Here is a 21238-nt window from a genome sequence, read left to right on the forward strand (position 1 = left end):
AAACACCATAACATGCCCCATTTTAAGGTGGGAAGGTAGTCAGCCATTCAAAATTCTATTAGCATGATTTTTCTGCCATATATGTAGCAAGTATGGCTTGCCTATCTGTGCAGCAAAAGCAACATGGCATTCCTGATTAGTGGCTGTTCTATGAAGGCTGGTTACCGGGGATTAGCACAGTAAAAGTTGGTGACATAGGCCAAAAGTGCTAATATCGTCAACAGATTGGGTCTAATAACTTGCTGCTTGGACTGGGAAGTGTATCCCATGATGGGGTCCTTATATTTCTTAATTATCATGATGGATACTATACAGAAGGAGTATTGCCAGGTCCTGAACCAGTCTTATCTAATACTCAACAAGAAGGACAATGATTGTGATGTCATGAATAAATATTACTTAACACTTAGCATTTTGCATGCTCAAAGCACTGTACAAATATTAGGTAGTCACAATACCCTGTAAGATACAACTGCTGATTTTGCAAGTTGCAAAGTAACGTGTTCAAGGCTATAGAACAAGTCAGTGGCAGAATTTGGATTAGAGCTCAGGACATCTTGATTCCTGTTCTCTCCAAATTCAAGAAAAAAAGAAGGGAAGAAAAAAATAGAATTAAGGGATGTTACAGATCAAATAAGAAAAGACTCCTTACCTGTGTTTAACACCCCTTAAAGACTACTGAAATTAAAAATCTTTACAAATCTATTTTTGTTCTTCATTCATCATGAACAATTAAAACAGAATAATCTGCTTCAGTTTCTGATTCTGCACATTAAGACAATTCCACAGGGTTTCTGCTGCCAACATTGAGGAGGAACATTCAAAAACTCCGAGGTGGGGGTGTTTTTTTAATTGAAAAAATATGTATCTAATTTTCCTAATATTGGGTTTCTAAACAAAACTCCTACATGAAACTCCTTAGGATACTAGGAAATATTTCACCACCCACTATAAGTTTCTCTGAAGAAATTTTCAGTATCAAGCATAAAGGAAGTAACAGTTCAGAAACCTCTAAGAACTTATTTCAAGCAACCACAATGCCACAAGAGAGCAAAATAAATAAGTACGATAGTAGGGTAATCCATATTTTGGGGTTAAGGAATTTACACAGTAACGTTAATTGACACAACTAATACATCTTTAGAAGAACTTTTATTCTGCAATATACACACCAGAGAGTAAGCATTGAAGGCATGTGTGTACTTTAAAAGCCAGTTAAATTCTTAAAAAGAAAAGGAGTACTTGTGGCACCTTAGAGACTAACAAATTTATTAGAGCATAAGCTTTCGTGAGCTACAGCTCACTTCATCGGATGCATTCAGTGGAAAAACTCTTGTGACTTGTCAGACTACTTTAACAGATAAGGTAAAAATATTTTGAGGAAAGCTACTACATGTGGCCTCAGCTCAGCACTTCGCTACTACAGTTGTGTGTGTTAAAATGCACAGTTTAACAAGGAGTTTGGTGACACAAATATAAGCATGTAGGTGAAGTCATGTGTTTTTGTCACTAGATAAGAACATTTAATGTACATTCAAGTGATAGCCTCTAACAGAATAACACTATTAATAAAAAACTTTTAGTCTATGCTTTCCACACTTACTAGAAAAGGAAAACAAATTGTTTCCTTTCACTTACTTCTAGAGTATCTCAAGGAAGACCTCAAACTTACCAATGCTCAAAATACCTCAATACAAAGAGAATTAAAATTTAAGACATCTTTGTGATCCACCTGATGCTTACCTGCTGGCAGCTGAGACTTCTTTTGTTTTTTTCCCCTCTAGAGAAGCCAAATGCTGCTCCAATGCCTCAAGCAAGCTGCTGGGTGCCTAAAGTTAAAGTTCTCGTAAAACATCTGCTTGATAACAATGCATTATCATCTTGTGTACAGATTAACTCCCCCATCCACCAACTAAACAATTATGCATTTCTTTTTAGATCATGCAAATTGAATTCAAGTGTAAGATTCATTTTTGGCAATATCCCCATTTCAATCAAAATATGCAAACATGATCACTAAACGCTGGTCTATGAAAAGAGAAAAGTTCCCCCAAACTGGGCACGTGTATAGAAGCAAAGATTGGAATTTTCTGGCAACAGCATTAGTTGTGCTAAGCACTTGAGTAACAAGGCAGGTCAGTTAATTATACTCAGCTCTAATTACCACTCCCCAAAACTGTGAGAGCACTTACAGAAAGTGTTAATTCTCTAGCGACAGTAGCAAAAAGGCAAGATATACTTTAATTTGTCTGAAATCCATAAACAAATTTAAATCAGATGATAAATCCTTACAACCAAAAGCCCCCAGTGTGAGCAAACGCAGTTATCTCAGTACAATGGGGAACTGACTACCTTTCAGAAACTAAAGTAAGATCCACTTAACCACTTTACTGGTAGCATCAAAATAGTTTTACTGCACTCACACTAACATAGACTATTAATTGCTATTCCTTTACCACTGATTGTATCTTTATGGAAAGTTAACATTCCCTCCCTCTTTTCTCAGATCCATCTGTGAACTAAATCAACACATGAAACCAGCAGTTCTTATAATCTAGACATGAAAACTGACCATATGGTGATAGTTTTCAATCAGGACAAAAGCATTATACATGAAATGTTCTTAATTTTTTTTTAAAAGCAGACTTCTCCAGCATTCTACTATCCCTAGAAAAAAAGCTAGGTTTTAAAATTCCATAGAACAAACATTTTAAAAAAGTGAAATAGCTCAACAGTAGACATCAGTAAATGTGTTTAAAATACCGCAAATAAATTTACAAAGTCTTTCTATATCTGGAAACCTTAATCTCTCTCTGAAGTGCTTAAGATTGAGTGAATGAGGCATCTGAACTACCGACAAATGGATGAGCAGAAGCAAGAAGCTAATAAAGTAGAAGAATAAACCACTTCAAACCCAGTGCTGATTTGGTTTTTAGTAAGATGTAGGAAAAAGTAGCCAGCCACTGATTAAAAGCCTTGTCTTTTGAAATTTCCCCTCAGCACTGACTGAGACACAGTTTAACACCTTTAACAATGTTTCAGATGATCCTATTTGTGGCTAGGTAGGATCCTAGCCTTTTTGAACACCTCCTTGAAAATAAACCTGCCTTTAAGGGCAGGGCTGCTAGTCTGGCTTTGGAGAGAGAATTTTCTCTCCACTGTTTTACCTGTAGGACTCTCTACTGTCAACGCAGCCACAGTTCCATATATTGACCGAATTATAATAGACATGGACTCTCATAAACAAGAGAGCAAGTCCAGAAATGGGAGTTTCTTGGCCAGTTACAAGTCCTCATCTTTGGTCTCTAGAGATTTGATGGCCACTTCCACAGCTGCCTATGAAGTACATACCAATAAATCGTTGAGAGGAACTAACAAGTGTCTAGACTGGTACAGAAGATAGACAGAACATGTTTCTGATGTTCCACTTAGACCAGGCAAAGAGAAATAAACTATTTCAAGTTTCAGAGTAGCAGCCGTGTTAGTCTGTAGCTGCAAAAAGAAAAGGAGTACTTGTGGCACCTTAGAGACTAAAATTTATTTGAGCATAAGCATAAACTATTTCAAGAAATCCAGATTTCTAAAATGGTGTTAATACAATCTATATTCATCATAGAAAGCAGGTTTTACTCATGTTGCCTGAACATGATTTTTAAAGGCAGGTTTACCTACAGGACAGGATTTCCATAGAAATACTTTGTAAAGAAAGGTTTCAGAGTAACAGCCGTGTTAGTCTGTATTCGCAAAAAGAAAAGGAGTACTTGTGGCACCTTAGAGACTAACCAATTTATTTGAGCATGAGCTTTCGTGAGCTACAGCTCACTTCATCGGATGCATACCGTGGAAACTGCAGCAGACTTTATATATACACAGAGAATATGAAACAATACCTCCTCCCACCCCACTGTCCTGCTGGTAATAGCTTATCTAAAGTGATCATCAGGTTAGGCCATTTCCAGCACAAATCCAGGTTTTCTCACCCTCCACCCACCCACACAAATTCACTCTCCTGCTGGTGATAGCCCATCCAAAGTGACAACTCTTTACACAATGTGCATGATAATCAAGTTAGGCCATTTCCTGCACAAATCCAGGTTCTCTCACTCCCTCACCCCCCTCCAAAAACCCACCCCCATACACACACAAACTCACTCTCCTGCTGGTAATAGCTCATCCAAACTGACCACTCTCCAAGTTTAAATCCAAGTTAAACCAGAACATCTGGGGGGGGGGGGGGTAGGAAAAAACAAGAGGAAATAGGCTACCTTGCATAATGACTTAGCCACTCCCAGTCTCTATTTAAGCCTAAATTAATAGTATCCAATTTGCAAATGAATTCCAATTCAGCAGTTTCTCGCTGGAGTCTGGATTTGAAGTTTTTTTGTTTTAAGATAGCAACCTTCATGTCTGTGATTGCGTGACCAGAGAGATTGAAGTGTTCTCCGACTGGTTTATGAATGTTATAATTCTTGACATCTGATTTGTGTCCATTTATTCTTTTACGTAGAGACTGTCCAGTTTGACCAATGTACATGGCAGAGGGGCATTGCTGGCACATGATGGCATATATCACATTGGTGGATGTGCAGGTGAACGAGCCTCTGATAGTGTGGCTGATGTTATTAGGCCCTGTGATGGTGTCCCCTGAATAGATATGTGGGCACAATTGGCAACGGGCTTTGTTGCAAGGATAAGTTCCTGGGTTAGTGGTTCTGTTGTGTGGTATGTGATGCTGTGGCCCCGCAACCTGAAGCAAATACTCACCATTTGCTTCAGGTTGCGGGGCCACAGCATCACATACCACACAACAGAACCACTAACCCAGGAACTTATCCTTGCAACAAAGCCCGTTGCCAATTGTGCCCACATATCTATTCAGGGGACACCATCACAGGGCCTAATAACATCAGCCACACTATCAGAGGCTCGTTCACCTGCACATCCACCAATGTGATATATGCCATCATGTGCCAGCAATGCCCCTCTGCCATGTACATTGGTCAAACTGGACAGTCTCTACGTAAAAGAATAAATGGACACAAATCAGATGTCAAGAATTATAACATTCATAAACCAGTCGGAGAACACTTCAATCTCTCTGGTCACGCAATCACAGACATGAAGGTCGCTATCTTAAAACAAAAAAACTTCAAATCCAGACTCCAGCGAGAAACTGCTGAATTGGAATTCATTTGCAAATTGGATACTATTAATTTAGGCTTAAATAGAGACTGGGAGTGGCTAAGTCATTATGCAAGGTAGCCTATTTCCTCTTGTTTTTTCCTACCCCTCCCCCCCCCAGATGTTCTGGTTTAACTTGGATTTAAACTTGGAGAGTGGTCAGTTTGGATGAGCTATTACCAGCAGGAGAGTGAGTTTGTGTGTGTATGGGGGTGGGTTTTTGGAGGGGGGTGAGGGAGTGAGAGAACCTGGATTTGTGCAGGAAATGGCCTAACTTGATTATCATGCACATTGTGCAAAGAGTTGTCACTTTGGATGGGCTATCACCAGCAGGAGAGTGAATTTGTGTGGGGGGGTGGAGGGTGAGAAAACCTGGATTTGTGCTGGAAATGGCCTAACCTGATGATCACTTTAGATAAGCTATTACCAGCAGGACAGTGGGGTGGGAGGAGGTATTGTTTCATATTCTCTGTGTATATATAAAGTCTGCTGCAGTTTCCACGGTATGCATCCGTGGAAGTGAGCTGTAGCTCACGAAAGCTCATGCTCAAATAAATTGGTTAGTCTCTAAGGTGCCACAAGTACTCCTTTTCTTTTTGTAAAGAAAGTCTTCTTGTAACTGCTTTGTTTGATTTTCCTTCTGCCTGTTTACTGGTAGGTGTGTTGCTGTTCTCTTTTGACCTAATACCATGTTAGTATCTGATTCTCTAAATAGAAATTAGCAGTTGTATAGCATCCTCCCCCTCCTCCCACAAATTCCCGCCACCGTCACAATGGAAGATGCCCTTCTAAGAAAAACAGATGAAACCCACACCCCCTACAGATGTCCCTCTGGAAGTCTACCAGACATGCTAAACACACATACTGGTGGTAGGGGATTTGAGCATCAGAAACATAAGCAGGTGCAAACACCTACAAGGTGTTAGACTATTTGATATCACAATTCATTATGACAGTCTTTTAGAAGGAATCACCTACAGTGATGGATCATTTTGATACAGGACAGCTAAGGTTAACGTGGCAAAAAAGTAATATTGAAAATCTGGTAGAACGTATAATACAATAATGGAAAAAAGCCTTGCTGAAATGGTAGCAAGGTTAAAAGTATTCTTCCTGCTATGGTTTTGTACTAGAAAGGACACACTGAGAATGAACATACAATTGGTTAAAACTAAGTTTTGGAAAAGCAGGCAAGTGCTGAGGAACATACAATTGAACTATTCTCTTTGGGACAACAGATGCACATATGAAACTGTCTCACAGTAGGGCTAAGACAATGATGGGTACATGGTGGGGTGGGGTAGGAGTAGCAATCCTTAAATTTCAGCAAAGAGAGAGGAATACATCCATTACAAATAAAATCTACAATATACCTGTGGAAGTAGCCTAAAGCAAAATGTGAGAGTTGGAATATCTGGTACTGGGAGACAACCAAGACAGCTGGCATTTCCAAAATATACTGGAAGAAGAAAACCCAATTTTCTGCCAGAGTGGTGTTTAGCAAAAGTGAAAGGTGTAGAGATGTGGGGGAAGAGGGGAGAAAGGGATAGAATAAAATATTCTATTTAGACTATCAAAAAAAAAATTATGAGTACAGGTGACCACAACACAGAATATATGGGGGTAGGATTCCTGCCTCCCAAACAGATAAATGAGGATAAAATTGGAATGTTATTGCAGATCAGGGAGGCAATAAGATTTACTAGAAAAGTAATAACGGGTGAGTTCAGCTTCCAAAATATAAATGGTTAAAAGTTTCTTATGGACATTGCTGGGAAAAGATACCCGGGGTGCCTATCTCAGAACAAGAAAGAGTAAGAACAACATGGTCAAACAGCAGGTATAAGAGTTGGAGACAAAGACACAAAATATCAAAAAGTGGTAGAGCAGAACTTCAGTGGGTAAAATGTAGATTAAAGGCCAAAATTTTTATCTCAGCCTAACTAGATCACCATTTTTCTTGGTACAAGTAATTTAGATTACTTAAACATAACAGTACCCTCAAATGAAGGATTTAAGTGATCTAAATTTGGACAGCAAAACTGCATGAGTAAAAATGGAGGCTATGTTTTGAAAGTTTGGTACTAACAAAGCTTAAAGGCCATGTAAACAAATAGCTAAAAATGACTCAAAAATGTACGATGGAGTTCTATTAGAGAGTCCATGAATTCACTAGGGAATAAAGGTGTAACGCTGTCAGAGACAAAGGTATCAGTGATACGAGGTGCTAAAGCACACAAGAAAACTGCAATATCTCACTGGGACTATATGGTAGTCACCTGAGAGTTCTAAAGTAAGTGAACTACTAAGAAAAATACTAGAAACATGTATGATTTAACAGTAGCTGACCTTTTTAAAGGTTAAGTTTGGCCAATACTTTACTCATCAGTTTTTGAAGGAGTTAATCTAGAGGAGGGGGAAAGTGGTAAGGGAACAAAATTAGATTATGACCATTTATTTGGGTTAGTCAAGACTAGGGAAGACTTTGAAGAACACTAGAATAAACTAACAATACAAGTTAACTGAACAAATGATGGCAAAGAAAACTCAGTGTTGACAATTACAAGATACAAGTACTGCACGGAACAAACTATTCAGTCAATAGATTTTTAGTCTTAAACTTTATTAAAGGGATTTCAGCATATTGCTGAAAATCCACTGAAAATATGCTTTGAACATGCAATGACAAGCTAAAGACACTCCTTAAGATAGTAGGGTATTAAGAAGTGAACAGAGTGTAATACAGAAAATAATCTACTGTGCCCATAGATTATATATCTTCATCTTGGTGACTGTATTCATATTTGGTCTCTTTATTACAAACAAAGAAATAGCAAAGTCCCCAAAAAGGGTAATTAATATTAACAACATTGATAGGGGTGGGAAATTTTCACAAAGAAAGATTAGAGACTAGTCCTATTTAGTTTGTAAAAGCAATGAGTACAAGATCAGATGGAGGTATACTGTACAAAGCAATGAATGGCATAAAGACAGACAGTTGGGTGCTGTAATAACACTTTCCATAATAAAATGAAACTGTCTGTTCTTATATGGATGGTCAGTGTTCCTCTAAATTGATTATACACATCGTTTCCATCTGTACTGTCCCTACTCCAGTTCATCAAGACACCTAGAATCAACCTAGCTTATTCTGCCTTGTAAATTATCCTCACCACCTGATTTCCCAGTGTCTCCCATCATTTAAGTTGTTTGGGACAGGGACTTTATTTGTGCGCATATCTTACAGTGCTGAGCATATAGCTGGTGCCAATATAAATATCAGTAGACCTACACTGTCATCTTTGTGGACTTTGGAAAAGCTTCCATAGCTGAATAACAAAGCTTAAGATACAGGTATGTACTGCTGTGTAACTCTGAATGAAACTTGAATGGAGTTCCAGAGAAGCAGCCGTGTTAGTCTGTATTCGCAAAAAGAAAAGGAGTACTAGTGGCACCTTAGAGACTAATTTTCACAAAGACAGACAAATTGGTTAGTCTCTAAGGTGCCACTAGTACTCCTTTTGAATGGAGTTGAGTGTCATCGTCCCCCAAGATGTGGCACAGTATGCATGTGTACTTAAGAGACAGATTCACAAAGGATTCAAAGGAAAAACCTGTGTTTTAGTAAAAATACCCATATAAGACAGATAAACTTCACTGCTTTAAAACAGAACTCTTATTTAAACAATTGCATAACTGTTTACGAACTGCGTACATGTATTAATCTATGGAAAAAGTGAACATGTATATTTCCATATATAAATATATGGAAGAGAATATATTCTCAGGATGAATATGATACACATTAACCATTAAAACACAAAGGACAAAAGAACTGGGTTAAATTAATATGAAATGTACACTGACCTGAGTAAGATCTGGAATGTCACCCTGATCAATTCCAACTTGCTGGGTTCACAAAAAAGGGGGAAAAAAAAAAGTACATTACTACATGCAGCGGCAATGAAAAGAAAAACTGTGGGGTCTGAATGTTACACAGAAGCTAAGGTATCAAAAGGGACATGTATAACTTTCTGAACTGGTACATTGTTCATGCCAATTCTAACAGACTAGTTCTAAGCTAGAATTTCAGTGTATATATCAAACAAGCTCAAATCATATTTCTATTTGGACTATTTCATGCAAAGATGCTAAGATTCACTGTAAGAGCTGGAAATAACAGCTTGCTTGAATTTATGCTCTGTTTTGAGCAGAAATATCAAAGGAATACTTTATAAATATTTATAATCATCATCAAGCCCAATCATTTTCATGTACTAATCAATGTGTAAAAGAAGATTCTCAGTAGCACTTTAGACAGAAAGGTTTATTGTATTGTTAGCAGTCTTTAGGCAAAGAAAGGTGCCTTAAAAATACCACTCAATATAAAAAAGCATTTAAGTGACATTCAGATTCAGCAACCTACAGAACTTTTATTTTGCACAGCAAATCACAAACATTAGACTGTTTGTGATGGGACGATTGTACCAGTACAGATAGCTAAATGACACCCTTTTAATACATGTAAGTTTATTTACCTCTGCTACTTTGAGGAATTCTGACAATTTGGTCATTCTGGCTAGGAACTTTTTGTAAATATCCAAACCTTCTTTGCACTGGTTCTTCTTCATATCAAAATACTTTTCTGAAGAGTGAAAAAAAGGACATTTGTAAAAAAAAGATACAAAAACCTCTCACACTAATGCAAGAGATTTAAAAAGATACAACACTGCAAACAATAACTTTAGATAATATCTCCTCTCTCTAAAATGAACGAATATAGAAAGCCATGTTACTTTTAAGAGTAATGTGTTTGGGACTACTCCATAGTCTCCATATTTACAATGAGTTTGTTGATTTCAGCAAGTTATAACTTGGTGGACAGTTGTAGTCAGCCTGAATGTAAAGTGTTTAATCTGTTTTTAAATTCTTTGTCAGCCACGCAGGACTTCATTTTGAAGAAAAATGTTTGCAAAAAGTCCATCCATGAGGTGCACTCAACCACTAGTAATGCAGTAGCTGACTTTAGTAAATTAAAAATGCACCATGAGTATTACCTATTTTTAAAGCATTTTAAAACTACACATCAACATCTCAATACTACGCATTTGTGGTTTGTAAATGGAAATATAGAATCTGAAGGAGGCATTTAAGATGAAAACTCAACTTTCACATGTATCCAACTCTAACTTGTCAATATTAATGTACAGAATCCTTATGGGTAAACCTGTCAAACAGGAATAGCATTTGCAGCCTTTTGAGTACTGAGTTTTATTTTTCATACTCTGAAACTTGTAGATTTTAATGCATCAATAAAATGAATGACACTGGCAGATTTAATGGAGAGTGAAAGCTGAATCGAAAGATTATTAAATAAATTCTTTTACTGCTTTACTATCTTTGTGTAAGATTCTCAATTTCCTCCCCCATAGTTAGTCTTGAAGGCACAATCCACTTAAAAACCATATCCGACATATGTTAACCATAGCCAAGAACTCAGCAAGGTAGAACTCTACAATCTGTACAAGACCATAAACACCAGTTAAAGTTGATAAAACAAAAACATAGGAAACCCAACAATGTGCACTCTATATTCAACGTATATGCTCAGTAAACCCAGTACAGGCCAACCTACTTTAGAGCCTTAACCCCCCACCCCACACATATACATTACGGTGTACTTACAGGCTAAATTGTTTTCTAACCTGGTTATGAGGAACATTCAAGACACATTTCTGGTATTTCTAAAATGGAAATATCAGCAAGAATAACTCAGATTTACACTTGAAAAATAATAAGGCCTATATATCAATGCCTTTAAGGCCAATCCTGCTGTCACTGACACCAACGATAAAAATTACCACTGACTTCAACAGAAGCAGGATCTGGCCCTTAATTTGTTAGGCTATTAAACAGACTCAATTTGCCTTTAAATTTCTATTTCTCCCTGACTGTCTCCCCCAAAGATTCAAGAACATATGCACACATACACACACCAGTTTCACATACCTAATAGGTTAATAATCCCCTCATTATAGGCTGCAAAAAGCCTAATGGAATCTTTAAAGAGAAGCATGAAGGCAGCATTTATTACACCATTGGTTAATTCATTTGGATTTGCCTGTGTAGAAAGTGAAGAGATAGAGTAGATTAAAAGTATTGGTGGAGAGAAAAATACCAATAAATTTCTTCCCATATCCAGTAAATAAAGTATTTTAACAATGAAATACAACTTAGAATGTGCTTACATCAAAATCAAGGAGTGCATCAAGCTGGTTCTGAATAATTGGAAGGGTTTTTAGAAGCTTTTCAGTATTCATAGTTCTCATCACTCCATCTATCCTACAATGTGTAAAATGGCAAATTTATAAATGTACACGTGACCTAGAACATATGATGACTTGATATGTTTAGTACTCTGTATTTAACTACAGTTTAAAAGGCAGCAAAGTTCTATGGCAAGCATATATATGACTATTATTAACCTCTTAGATCTGAAATGAAAAGCAAAAGGAGAATATTTCTTACCCTCTTTTCATTTTGGTGAAGTCAACTGCTACAAGTCTGTAAGAAAGTGCTTTTTCATTCAAGTATTTGCTATATCGCCTAATGAAGGTAGACATATCATAGCCTGAAAATTAAATGTTTACTAGTTAGACATTTCAAAGAGGAGTATGATCTATCTATTTTGTAATCATTTTTCAGTACTATTCTGTAATGTGTGTCATTGCACACAATTTGTATAGTGAGAGAACTCAGTGTTCACTTGCAGAGCCCCTAAAGCCTTCCTCCATATTTTTCTCTTCATTATTTGCACCAGCCTTGAGGCACAGTGCTGCCACCATCTTCCCAAGTGATGACAATTCCACAGAAGTTATCTGGACTTTGTTAATGCCTCACCTAACAACAGGAGGAGAGGCTACCGTTTGCAACCGTGAGGCACTCTTATTCTTATAGTGTACAGCTCACTGGAAACAGAATCAGTCAAATGCTGAAGACTAAAGATGGGAACTACTGAACTCCAGCTACTGTAAAAAAGGATGCTCTAAAAAAAAAAAAAATACTAAATATATATATTTTTGCCATCCCACAAACTACCTCTAACACCTTTCACAGATCTGCATGAAAGTCTTTCATTAACCACTAGTGAAGTGTTCTAATGACCATTTAATGAAGCTTGAGAATTAATATTACCCCCCACCTCCATTATGGAATGCAGCCAAATGAAAAAGATTAATCCAGTGCTCATGTGTTAAGTTATGCCTTTTTAAAAAGACATGTAACTGTAACCACATTTCTAGCTCTCACCTGTGTAACTTTCAGCCATACCATAATTTTCCCTGCCTCCTTTGCTTACTGTCATCCCTTTGCACTGCATAATATAAAATAAACCCCCTTCATGGATATATCATTTTCTGTTAAACACTACTAATGCAGAGCTAGAAAAATACATGTATTTAAGGCCTTAAAGCAAAAAATCCCCCAAAAAAACTACATAACAAAACAATTGTTGTTGTTTTTTTATTTTGTTGCTTTGCCAACCTTCTCTTGAAAAAGTAATACTTTACTGTTTGCAACTTAGTTTTCACAAAGAAAAAGACTCTTACCCTGCATGGCACTTTTGTCCAGGTAGTTGTTTAGATTGAACAATGTATTTCGGGATGCAAGATACTGGATAAAGCGCTGATGAAGGGGAAAAAATTGCTTGAAAATTACTTTTTCTTCATCAAATGTAATACATTTAAGAATTAGATTACAACACAACTGCACATAACTCAGGTATTTCAGAGGCAGGTTTACCGTTATCTACAATGTACGAATTAGTCGCAACAAAAACAATTCACCAAAACTTAGTAAACTAATGTGAATTAAATACAATAAATTTCATAACTGAGTGTTTGGCAGAGGAAATTTGTTCAGTCTGAAGAAAAGCACTCCACTGTCCACACATGAAGCTACATTAGCATGGAGGGAGGGAGGGAGGGGAGTTACTTACATGCCTTTTTAAGTAAAAAAGTTTTGTTAATTCTGTAGCTCACAGTAGGGAAATTGAAGAAAAACTATAGGTGCTCTAAAAGTTTCTTCTGTACAACTCTATAACTTCTATGTAATGGTTAAAGAGACACTTTTACAAACTATTTGGAAATGTTTTTTCTACTTTAACATAGCTTTATAAAAACACTGAGACACTAAAGTGTTCAAGTATTTGTATAGTTATTAATGAAATAATTAACTCACCTGGCATTATACTACTTCTAAGTAAGTCTATAGTGTTAGTCTCCTCCTACTACTCAAATATTTGGCTAAAAAGATGATACAAGAAAGAGGAGACTAAATCTATAGCTTGACTTATGTTACTTAAAAGGAAACTGCTTCATGAACAATTTAAGTTTCTCTGCCACTTTCAATACATATTAATATGCATACAATCATGTCTTCCTACTACTCAAACGATAAATTAGAACTTATCTTTTCAGGAAAAAAAAATATTGTCATCACAGTTACAGGGCTAACTGCACCTCTGACCTCTACCGAGTTTGAGCAGCTCCCCCTCAGGTTAAAGCTGCATGCCTTCACTTCTCTCAGGGTGGAATCCTGCAACCCCCTGGGTCTTGGGCTATAGCATGTTGCCTACCAACAATGACTGCTTCGAAGGCCCAGCTGAGTTCGGTACCTGTAAGTCTGCCTTTCAGGAATTGTGACCAGTAGGCCTAGTTGGGAATTTTTCAATAAAACAGGTTTTTGTCTGAAGAGTCCAATTTGTCAAAACTGAAACTTTACCTGGGAACATACCAGATTCAACAAAACTTCCACAGGGAAAGGTTTCTCAGGTTCAGTATGGCATATCTGGTCAAAACCAGAGACACAACCCACCCCAGAATGTGTCAGTAGTGAGCGCACTCACCTAGTATGTAGAAGACCCAGATTCAATTCCCTGCTTTGCCTGATTCAGACCAAGGACCTGAACCTGAGTCCCTCACATCCTAACTGTCCTAACCACCAGGCTGCTATTCTGGGGTGAGATGGTTATCTGTCTGTCTCTCTCTCTCTCTGACCCAATGAATATTTTTTTATACATACTAAGTTTCAAAAGACAGACACAGACTCTACAGCCTGGTGGCAAGGGCACTCACTGGGGATGTCGGAGACCCACATTCAAGTCATTAATCTGAATCAGGTGAATACTCTCAGTGTCAAGCTATCCTGGGGTGTGTGTGTCTTGTTTTTCCACCAAAAAAAAACTTTGAAAGATCTTGGTTTCATCCCAATGCAGAACAGGGAAGTTTTAGAAATCACAGGAGAGGAAAAGTATTTCCCACCCAGCTTCAGTGACCAGTGACTAACACAGTAACCAGGCAGCTTTTTTAATACACACCGTTTTTATCCTAACAGCAGGAATACAGCAAAGCAAAGAGGAAACAGATTTGAAAACGATGGAACAGTCTATATGCATGTCTATCTTAGGTAAAATAGGAAGGCCTAACGCTTCAGACCCTCCCACAGGGTCTGTGGCTGTGTCAGGCTGTTCTTTGTGAACAGCTCCCTTATGACAATCTCCCTCACTATGGACAGAGAGAAAGTTTTGAACTATTTATCGCCCTTTTGATCTGTTCCTTTTCAGCCTTGGCTGAGTAACTGCATAACTTGGCACTAACCTGGAAGTAGCATCTTCACAGATAATAGCTCAACAGTGATCTTAATGTCCTGAATTGTTTACAGGTGGTGTTTTATTTGGAGCCACTGTCTGCCCTTACTCTATTTCCAAACAGGCTAGTATAACTAAACCAACATATGCATATAATAAATTAATTCAATACAGTCAATATTCCATGACCTGAAGAAGAGGAGCTCTGTGTAAGCCAGAAAGTTTCTCTCTTCCAACAACAAATATTACTGCACCCACCATGCCTCTCTAAAGTCACGGTCATATACTGCCTATTTCAATACCCTGGTCAGACCCCTTGCAGATCAGGTCCACATCCTTCACAGTGGTTCTTTAACGTTTACATTTAAAGCAAAAGATAAAACTTTCTTACAGATATACTTTGCCTCAGCCACAATTCTGCACTCATACGCGCAACAGACAACTTATAATAAGAATGGGGACGCACACTTGGATATTTGAGATGACCATCTCTATTATCTGACATAAAAGGTTGACTGTTTAGGCTTCATTGGAAGGTTGAGAAATTGTGTACAATTAAAGATGAAATTTCTAATGTCACACTGTGGTCTGGGAAAGAAAATCTGACCGATCACTTACTACACCACAAAGTTTTTAAAATAAGTTTTGCTGATATTTTGTTTTTAAACTGAACTAAACATAGGTGGTAAATGAATGGCAATAGTAGTTTAGGAAGGAAAGTTAATGGAAGAGAGGCATGACATGGATTTAGACATCTACTGAGTGTAGTTTGCAATTAACTGACTTTCTAATGAGTGATGAATAGCACTTCACTAATTTTCTATCACAAAGGTAACTTACAACCAATAATGATAGAAAAATTAAGTGTGTGTGTGTGTATATATATTTTGAAGTTCACAGCTCACAACTATTTCTTTATGCCATTCTGATTTTTTCAGAGATGCCCCCATAATATAACTATCACAAAGTAATCAGTCTTACCTCATTTCCATACATCATGAGGTGGTGTGTTGTAATTAGAGCTTTGAACACTACGACCCAGCTACTGTTAACAGTCCTCTCAAAAAGTGTGTCTGCCAGCTGTGGAATATTTACATTCATCTCATTTGTGCACTGGATTAGATCTAAATTTAAAAAATGCAAAGCATTATGTTTAGTTAGACATTCAAAGATGCGACAGAAATAAGTTTCACAGGCTGAACATGTAACATGAATGTTAACTGCTTTATACAGGACTCCATACCATTTGAAAGCTTTAACCCGATGCATTAACAATTATATTTCCTTTTGGAGTTGCAAACCACAAACAGCCTGCCATCTCTTGCTTTATTTCCTTAATAGCAGTTTTACAGAAAATAAATGAAAACTAAACTAAAATGTGGAACTGAATTCTTTATTCTAAGCTTCTCTGCTCAAGTAGATATCAATTTACTAGCTTAGAAGTGCTCTAAAAGTTTTGAATAGAAAAAAGGAAAAAATCCTTACATATCTGACAATTCAAAAACTATATTAAGATAGAGTAAAATATATTATAGGGATGCTGCAATTATTCTCAAAAGCAAGCATTACAAATTCAGAGTTAAGGTTAATATAAGTTTAAAAAATGGAAATACAAAGTTCGGGCCACTCACACAATCTTAATTTCACCCTCTAGTGAACACCATGCAATAACCACATGATTAAAGGTATTAGTGAGCTCAGGTTTTTAAAAAACACACAAGATTCCCCCACCCCTCCTGGTGACATTATAAAATATTTATATTAAATCCAAACTTTAATCCTAGGGTTCCCCCCCTGAGATTTTAAATCTTCGAAAATAGGAATCTACCAATGTATGTAACAAAAGATGCTTGGACCACTAAAAAACGGAACACTTGAGGTATCACCGTCACTTGTATACCCATGTCCATTACGGATACGATAAAAAATTTGTATAACTTGCCATCGCAATGGTATTTCTTATTTCATTACTTCCCCAATAAAAGTTACTTGAATGCCTTAATCTGTGTTCTTCAAACTCAGATAACAGCTTTAAGCTTTGGTACACAAAATAAAATCCGTCTTCTAGCAAGTGGCAATAATAATGAAATGAAAATCAATGGTACTTAGGAACTTTTAAAATGTGCGTCCATTATCTTTTATTCCAGAAATGGAGCTCAATACCAATGTAAGATACTAAGAATAAAAACTGTTATAGTTCTCTCTAGTAAACACTGACAGGATGATAAGTAAAAGGCAACATGGATTTGTCAAGAACAATTGACAAACCAACCTAAATTTCTTCTTTGATAGGGTTACTGGCCCAGTGGACAGGGGGAAAACAGTACACAGTATATATTCAATTTAGTAAGGCTTTTGACATGGTCCCATATGATGCTCTCATAAGCAAACTAGTGAAATGTGGTTTAAATGAAATTACTGTCAGGTGGGTGCACAACTGGTTGAAAAACCGTGCTCAAATGGTTATGAATGGTTTGCTGTCAAAATGGGAGGCTGTATCCACGTGGTCGCGTAGGTGTCTGTCCTGGGTCCAATGCTATTCAATATTTTCATTAATGACTTGGAGAATGAAGTGGAGAATATACTTATAAAATCTGTAGATGACACCAGCTTGGAAGGGTTGCAAGTACTTTGGGGGACAGTGTTACAATTCAAAATGACCTTGACAAATTGGAGAATTGGTCTGAAATCATCAAGAGGAAATTCATTTAAGATAAGTGCAGAGTACTACATTTAAGAGAGAAAAAACAAACGCCCAACTACAAAATGGGGAACAACTAGCTAGAAAGCAGTACTCTAGAGAGGGTCTTGGCGGTTCACAGCGGATCACCAACTGAATGAGCCAACAATCTGATGCAGTTGCAAAAAAAAAAAAAAAAAAAAAAAAAAGGCTAATATTCTGGGGTCTTTTAACTGGAGTCTCATGTAAGACACAGGAGGCAACTGTCCTGCTCTATTCAGCACTGGTGAGACCTCACCTGGACTACTGTGTCCAGTTCTGGGCACCACACTTTAGGAAAGATGTGGACAAACTGGACAGAAGCCAGAGGAGAGCAACAAAAGTGATAAAGTGTTTAGAAAAACCTGACTCGAGGAAACGTTAAAAAGACTGGACAAGCATAGTTCTGAGAACAGAAGACTGAGAGGGGGCACCCTATAAGTCTTGAAATATGTAAAGGACTGTTATAAAGAAGTGAGTGATCAGTTGTTCTCCACATCTAATAAAGCTAGGACAAGAAGTAATTGGCTTAATCTGCAGCAAGAGAGATTTAGGTTAGATATTAGAAAAAACTTTCTAACTATAAGGATAATTAAGCTCTGGAGTAGGTTACTAAGGGAGGTTGTGGAATCCGCAGCACTGTCTAACCAGTTATTAAAAACCTCCAAACACCTGTCAAGGGTGGTCTAGGTATATTTGGTCCTGCCTCAGCACAGTGGCTGGACTAGATGAACTCTCAAGGTCCCTTCCAACCTTCTATGGCGAGTAGCCAGCCACACTTTTGAACAAGTCAGGCATCCTGCAAACCTATCACCTTGGGATGCATTTTCATCACAGTGGTGACTAAGGATACAATAGTACTTTTCATGTGATCAGGGATCTTAGGAGTGAAATCGTAGACCCAATAAAGTTAACAGCAAAACTGAGTTATGGCTACTCAGGAATCTTACATGATCAAACCAAGAGTACAATCTTAGACCCAATGAAGGCAGCGGGAGTTGATTTAACTGAGATTAAGCCCTTAGCTTCCAAGGTCTGGCTGAACTAGAATTTATACATCATTCTATCTACCAAAATTTGTCTTACACATTCATTTTCTAGACAATTCCACTTTCAGGTTCTCATACACTGCAATCCGGACACTGTGGTATTGTTTTAGATGACAATCGAGGAATGTTTTTTTAGAAATCTTTCTACTGGAATATTTAATAAAAAGGGAGCTCATAAAAATATTCAGTGTGCTTTACAGGCTAAAAACTTGCTTTCTCTAAACTTAAATTTGACATGAAAAGTCGCTTTAATAAGATTTTAAAAACACTATAGTGTACAAATAATAATGAGTAATTATTTAAGATTAGATTAATTCCACAGCTATGTTTATTCTTCTATGCAATATGTGGTAACCAAAAAACAAACCTGTGACTACTGTAGCTCACTTTTTTTTAGATCTCTAAATTCAAGGTATTAATGGTCTTAGTTACACATTAGCCAGATTCTGCTGTCCTTTAGCTGAACTCCTGCTGCTCTAGCCTAGTTATAATTGTGAAATATTAGTTATCTTCCACTAGGTAGCTGGTAAATACTTTTTTAAAAGAGCTGCTGCGGTTTTCATGATTTTAAAAAACTAACTGACGTCTTCCAGAATAGATGGGTCTATAAAAACGTTATTTTCAGGGAAATGTTAAATAGCTGAACTTGTTACTGAAAGGGGAAAAAAAAAAACTAGAAGAGAAAAAAATTACTACCAAAACCACACCTCAGCTTGTGCAGGCCTGTGATAGTTGACTATTGTGTTAACATACTCTACATGTCATCACCCACCTACCTCTAACAATTGGTGAGTATGCATTCACAGTGAGACAAACCAACAGGTAGACAATTCTAATATAGGAGTAAAGATTATAAATGTTGTAGATTACAAAAGGAATTAAACACATTGGGTAAAAGATGTTAGTTCTCCAATATCACTTTTCATTTATATAGCACCTTTCATCTCAGAATGTTTTACAAACCACAAAGGCATCACTTCCACCAAGAGTGAAATGCTATTTCTGGAATGGAATTTAGAAACTGTTATTACAGCAACACTGAACAGTTTTAGACTGGAAAAATACCATAGCCCATCAAAACTGAAGGGGAATAATAGATAGTTTGAAAATTAACCACACTAGAATTTGGCCAGGACACCAAGATTAGTACCATATAACGAGGGCCATTGGATATTTAATGGCCTAGAAAACATTCAGGACATCCATTTTAGATCTGAAATATCAGCACATCTCATTTGAAATCAGACAGCTACTCAGTGAATAACAAACACTACTTCCTGACAAACATAGGGTTTTCATTAGAGATGCACACTAGAGTGGTGTAAATTGTAGAGCACTCTAACTGCCCTGCATAGACCATGCTGACATGGTCTGAAGGGTTCCTAGTGTGCACTGAAGGGAAGTAGTACTGTTTCAAATGTTATTACATCACTGCGTTCTACGTATCTTTCAGAGCATGCCAGCGGGGTCTACACAGGACAGTTAGAGAGCTCTACAATTTGCCCCTTTCTGGTGCATGTTGCTACATCATGTAGACAAGACCAAAAGCACTACCACACTCAAGTTAAGGCTTTGGGGGTACGGCTGCATGTGAAGTTAATTCAGCTGATAGGGACCTGTGCCAAGCTGTAAGTGGCCACTCTACAAAGCCCTACTTGAATTACTGGGGCCACATTGGTGCTGTTCTCACCATTGGTGCGGACTTCTGAGGGCACATTCCATTGTTCTTAGCACTGCAGTAAGCTGAGCCACTGATTTTTTTCCCAGTGAATTGAGAGAGTTTGTCCTTCTGGGCACACAGTGGAATTCTGGGAAGGCACTAGAGGACTATCAGCACTAGAGCGGTTTAGCCTGCATCCTCTCAGTAAAGTGGCCAAGTCATCAGCCTAAGCGTAAGCAGCACTTGGGTCGGGACTGACCAGCTACCTTGGGTGTAACTCACCACTATTTTCAGACCAGCTGGGTGTGTCCATGTGGACAGAACTCGATTAGTACAAGTCTGAATTAATTTTGTAGAGAAGACATCCCTGTGTGGGGGATGGGACTCAACATATGGGCAACCCTTGAGTTGTAATTATAGTTACCTCTGTAACAAAGACCTGAACAAAGTTTGTGTGGTTCATGGGCTTAACAGTGCTGCTATATAAAGAGACATTTTCTTCTTAATTCTCTCTTTCTAGGGGCTGGGAGTAGAGTGAAGGTTGTCAAACTTTAGACATTTCAGGGTTGAAGGCACGAAGCATGAATAGGAAAGAGGGATCCTCATAGCTCCTAGGAATTGCAGGATCATGGACAACTAACTAAAGGCAAACTATTGAGTATTTCACCTGTGTTACCATCAAAAGAAGTTAGAGAAGTTTAAACAAATGCAGAATAAATGCAAACTGCTGCTTTTTACATTTTAAATATCAGGAACAGCACAGCCTCAGTTCCCACTTCAACTATGTTTCACTTGCATTTTTAGAGCAATCAGGAGATCTAGTTACATACGTTTGTCCCCTAACCTGGTTATAATTATACACACACAAAAATACTTCAAAAAGAACATTATCAAAGTTGCAAAGCCAAGCCACTCAAAAGTTAGGAAGTGTCAGATTTAAAGTTGTCTGCGTAACCTTAATTCAGTCCCCTTGTGCACGTGAA

General features: G+C 37.5%; 1 protein-coding gene across 4 annotated transcripts in view; it reads right to left on the reverse strand.

Moving 5' to 3' along the window:
* LOC144270569 (phosphatidylinositol-binding clathrin assembly protein-like) overlaps positions 1-21238 on the reverse strand; it is a 49798-nt gene that overhangs the window by 21187 nt on the left and 7373 nt on the right. For all 4 annotated transcript variants that reach the window (XM_077827137.1, XM_077827136.1, XM_077827135.1 and 1 more), the window contains exons 2-9: positions 15809-15951; positions 12789-12864; positions 11710-11812; positions 11430-11523; positions 11191-11302; positions 9720-9826; positions 9049-9090; positions 1744-1829 (exon numbers count right to left, since the gene is read on the reverse strand). In XM_077827137.1, coding sequence (XP_077683263.1) covers positions 1744-1829; positions 9049-9090; positions 9720-9826; positions 11191-11302; positions 11430-11523; positions 11710-11812; positions 12789-12864; positions 15809-15951 — 763 coding nt within the window. The remainder of the gene's footprint in view (positions 1-1743; positions 1830-9048; positions 9091-9719; positions 9827-11190; positions 11303-11429; positions 11524-11709; positions 11813-12788; positions 12865-15808; positions 15952-21238) is intronic.

This window comes from Eretmochelys imbricata, chromosome 9 (assembly GCF_965152235.1).
Source record: "Eretmochelys imbricata isolate rEreImb1 chromosome 9, rEreImb1.hap1, whole genome shotgun sequence".
Classification (NCBI taxonomy): domain Eukaryota; kingdom Metazoa; phylum Chordata; order Testudines; family Cheloniidae; genus Eretmochelys; species Eretmochelys imbricata.